Source organism: Mesoplodon mirus (genome assembly GCF_964341445.2).
Source record: "Mesoplodon mirus genome assembly, chromosome: 18".
Classification (NCBI taxonomy): domain Eukaryota; kingdom Metazoa; phylum Chordata; class Mammalia; order Artiodactyla; family Ziphiidae; genus Mesoplodon; species Mesoplodon mirus.
Genome location: NC_138994.1, coordinates 34,009,743 through 34,014,429, shown reverse-complemented (window position 1 = coordinate 34,014,429; position 4,687 = coordinate 34,009,743). Strand labels below are relative to the sequence as shown.

Below are 4,687 nucleotides of genomic sequence, written 5' to 3'. Positions count from 1 at the left end.
CCACGGGCTGCGTCCCAGGAGCCGTCGCCACCTCTGAGCAGCCCAGATGGGAAGGGGGTGGGGCGGAGGACGGTTCCCGCGGCGAACTGCTCGCCGAGGGCCCCGGGGCCTCTGCGGGAGCGCCGAGCCGCGCGCCTCTCCGAGCCCTGCGCGGGGCCCTCGGGCGGGAATGCGCGGAGCCGGGACGCGGTGGCGGGTAGGGGGCTGGGTCGCGCGCGGGAGAGGGCGGCAGGAGGGAGCTGGAAGAGAGTTACCGCGTGAGAGAGCCGTTAAGAGCCCGCGGTCTCTTTGGAGATGCCCTGGCCAATGGCAGAAGCGGAAGCTGTTTATATGGGCGGGGCGTCGCCACGGCAGCAGGAGACGCCTTGCGAGCGGCTACTGAGTGCCGGGCCCCAGCCGCTGGCTTTCAGAGAGGCGCCGGCGGGCGTGAGTGGCGACGAGGATTGCTGGCTGGGCCCTGGAGCTGGGAGCAGAGAGCCGCGGTGAGGGTGGGCGGTGGGAGGAATTTCTTTGAGAAGCTTCCTTTGGCCCGGGCTGCGCTCTGAGCCAGGTAAGGGACGGGGAGGGCTGCCGGCCGTGGGAAGGGAGGGCGTCAGTACCAGCCCGCTCTCCCATCCGTCCCCGACGGAAGTGGAGGGCCCGGGGACTGACATCAGAGGCGTTTGGGGGACACTCACTTCCCACCCCCTTATAACTCTCTGTATTGTTTCCTTCCTTCCCCTTGAGCCCCATCCTAATATCCCTTTTCAAAGATCAGACGACCTCCCCCGCCCCCCGACCCGTCGTACTGCCCTCCTGGACTCTCTCGCCCCATTTCCATTGGTTGTGGACGGAGAGAGGGGGGTTAATTCCCCGCTTTGAGGGAGAAACGGGTGGCCTCGCATGCCCCTACACTATTCCCTCGTTGGGCTAATTAAGTCTCCTCTTAAAGATCCAAGAGGAAAAGAGCGAGGCGAACCCCGTGTGGGTCGCACCCCCGGGCACACCTTCTGTTTCCCAGACGTCGGCAGTAAAAGATCCTCCCCAGCTGCAGGAAGGATTTTAGTAAGAGCCTCCCCCCTCGCCCACACTCTCCCCTCGGGGGTGGGGAAAGAGGGCTCAGTTCCCGCTCTGGTCCCCGCAGGCACCACATTCCGTTTGGAGGAGGCTACCCCCGGATCGCGGGATGGAAGCCCGCTTCCGGGAGGCTGCGTAACTGAAGCCGCGGGAGTCAGCGGGCCGGAGAGCTCGGCGGCCACCCTCGGCTCGGCTCGTGGATGTTGACAGCCCCCTCGGAGAGTCCCCGCAGATATGGCGGAGAGCTGGCTACGCGTCTCGGGAGCAGGGGCAGCGGAGGAGGCCGGACCGGAAGGCGGCCTGGAGGAGTCCAACGCCCTGAATGACAGCCTGACCAGCCTGCAGTGGCTGCAGGAATTCTCCATTCTCAACGCCGAGCTCCCCGCCCTGCCTTCGGGGGACACCGACCCCCACGGCTCCCACGAGCTGGCAGGCTCGGCCGAGCCGGGGTCTCCCCTGGCGGCGGACCCCGCCTGCCTGGGGCAGCCGCACACACCCGGCAAGCCCACGTCCTCCTGCACGCCGCGGAGCGCCCCCTCGGGGCTGCAGGCCTCGCCTCCCGACGACGTGGACTACGCCACCAACCCGCACGTGAAGCCGCCCTACTCGTATGCCACGCTCATCTGCATGGCCATGCAGGCCAGCAAGGCCACCAAGATCACCCTGTCGGCCATCTACAAGTGGATCACGGACAACTTCTGTTACTTCCGCCACGCTGATCCCACCTGGCAGGTAGGGAGGCACTCCCTCCCTCCCTCCCCATGCCCTCGCGGACTGGACTCACATCCCAGATCCGCAGGCCAAGTAGGCGCGGTACGGCCAGGGCCCCGAGAGAGGAAGGCCGTCCAGGAAGGACCTCAAGGGAGCCCAGTGCTTGGACTGCTGCCCCTTTGACTTCAGAGACGGAGGAGGGAGGATGTTCAGAGGGCTGCAGGGGTGCCGACATAGAGGTTCAAGGGGAAAGAACTTGTCACTCATCCGGCAGGCTCAGCCCAAAGACCAGGGCTGAACTATGCGTGGACACAGCCCCCCAGGGTAGGTTGATGGACTGAGGGACACATTTTTGTCCCAAGTCCTGGAATTCCTCGACACTCCCCTCCTCAAGGTCAGTTTGTCAGGGCCTGACTGGAGGCAGAGCATCGTTCCTGCCAGACTCTGCATCCCGCCTGCTTTCAGTTGGCTGGAGGGGCTCTGGGAGGGGAGAGGGGCGTGCTGCGGGGTGTGAAGGCCATCGGTGTCCCAGTGGAAGGGCTACGGGGCCTTCCGAAAGCTGCTGTGCCAGCCCCCACCCCAAGCCCTCCCTAGTTTCCTGCCTACACTCTTCCCCCTCTTCTCATCAAACTCCCTGGGGGGACAATTACCTCAGCCACGTGCTTTCCACAGGGGCTCTTTCCTCCCACACTGGCTTCATGTTCCAAGTCTCCGGAACCTGGCACAGAGCAGCCAAGGGGCCCAGACCACCATGTAAACCTCCCAGTCTTGCCAGGGGGCACTACTCACCTGCCGGCCCCACCCACCAGGCCCCAGACCCCTGTGCCCCAGCGTGGTTTGGACTGTGCACCCAGGCCTGAACAAGGCAGGATGGTGATTCAGGCTGGGCACACGCTGCCCTGAGCCTCTTCGACCATCAGGATCAGGGGCTACTTGGGGACAGAGACCCTGAGGATGCACAGATCCTTCCCTGTGGCACAGGTCACAGGATCAGAGTTCCTGTAATCACAGCTATTCCACGATTGCTTGGGCCCTGACCCTGGGGCAGGTACCATTTGTAACCTTGGTGAGAAAGCAGAGACCCTCCACCCCCCCCACACACTACCCCAAGCCTGAGAGGCCCCAGGAATGAGCGCTATGCTCTTGGCTGGGTAATAATCAACTGAGGCCTCAGAGCCTGGGGTGGGAGGAGGGGGACATGGTGGGTGAGGGCCCAGGCCAGCAGCCGGCTCTAGAAACAAGGAAAGTCATCAGATCCTCCCACACTTCATCCCCCCCCACACACACACACCCTCACACCCACTCACTCATTTCACAAACAGAGAAGGCCAGCCAGGCCCAGGCAGAGGGAGATGGCCGTCCAGGACCTGGGGGAGCCAAGGCCTTTGACCAGAGGCCGCAAGCAGCGGGGTAAGGGAGGGAGGGCAGGACAGGCTGGCACTGAGAGCCACCCTGCGGCTCAGGGCTCGGATGACCGAGCAGGCAGATATCCTGGCAAAAGGGAACAAAAGCCCCCGACAGCACTCCCAGCTCCTGGTGCCCCGTGGCTGGTGTCCCAGAGCCTCCCGCTCGGAGCAGCGCCTCTGTCTCCCCTGCCCCCATCGGAGAGAAGGTGGTGGTGGGACTGGCAGTGGCTCTAGGAACCCCCCATCACTGACCCCACCCACTCTCCCAGCTGTCTTCCTTCTCTCCTACCTCCCTGTGTCCAGAACTCCATCCGCCACAACCTGTCCCTGAAGAAGGGCTTCATCAAGGTGCCTCGGGAGAAGGACGAGCCAGGCAAGGGGGGCTTCTGGTGCATCGACCCCCAGTACGCCGAGCGGCTGCTGAGTGGGGCCTTGAAGAAGCAGCGGCTGCCCCCAGTCCACATCCACCCGGCCTTTGCCCGCCAGGCCGTGCCAGAGCCCAGCGCCGCCCCATGGGCCGGGCCACTGACCGTGAGCACCGAGGCCCAGCAGCTGCTGCGGGAGTTCGAGGAGGCCACTGGGGAGGCGGGCTGGGGTGCAGGCGAGGGCAGGCTGGGGCGTAAGCGTCAACAGCCGCTGCCCAAGCAGGAGGCCAAGGTCCCGCGGCCCTCCAGCCCCCTGCTGCTGACCCAGGAGGAGCAGGGTGAGCTGGAACCCCTCAAGGGCAACTTTGACTGGGAGGCCATCTTGGACGCTGGCACGCTGGACGGGGAGCTGGGCACGCTGGAGATCTCGGAGCTGATCCCGCCGCTGAGCCCTGCCTCACACAGGGACGTGGACCTCACCATCCATGGCCACCACATCGACTGCCCTGTTACCTGGGGGCCTCCAGCGGAGCAGGCTACCGACAGCCTGGACTTTGATGAGACCTTCCTGGCCACATCCTTCCTGGAGCACCCCTGGGACGAGAGCACCCGTAGCTCCCTGTCCCCCGAGCCCCTCTTTGAGGCCGGGGATGCCACACTGGCCTCTGACCTGCATGACTGGGCCAGCCTGGGCGCCTTCTTGTAAGAAGCCAGGCCCTGCCCCACCTCCAGACAGCACCGAAGTCTGGGCCCAGACTGCCCCCCTCCCCGCCAGTGCAGGCCCATGGACACCCTACCGCCCAGGCAGGGGCTGGGCCAGCTCACCCCACCAGGCCACACGGCCCCCAGCCCAGGCCATCCTCAGATTCTAGTCCAGCAGGCTGAGAATTGGGGCCCAGGACCCAAATTGCTGCCTCCGCTCCCCAGCCCCCCATACACACAGTGTTTCATTGATCCACTTCTTCCCTGCCCCAGAGACACGCTAAGGGCCCTGCACTATGAGAGCTGCGGCTTGGAGGGGCCCTGGCCAAGCTGGAAACATCAGTACAGGGCCCGCCCCAGAACACCTTAGCTTCCAAGCTTCTCTCTCTCCTGCTCTCCTCCCCAGGTCTCTATCCAGAGCAAGTTCCCAGGTACAACCAATGCTGA

General features: G+C 64.9%; 1 protein-coding gene across 1 annotated transcript; it reads left to right on the top strand.

Annotated features, from left to right (window-relative positions):
- Positions 1-1,290: 1,290 nt before the first annotated feature.
- On the top strand, positions 1,291-4,244 carry LOC309793345 (forkhead box protein J1-like; the record flags this gene model as incomplete). Its single annotated transcript, XM_082603822.1, has 2 exons — positions 1,291-1,788; positions 3,477-4,244. 2 exons carry the CDS (start codon positions 1,291-1,293, stop codon positions 4,242-4,244), a joined length of 1,266 nt encoding a protein of 421 aa, XP_082459948.1.
- Positions 4,245-4,687: the final 443 nt, after the last annotated feature.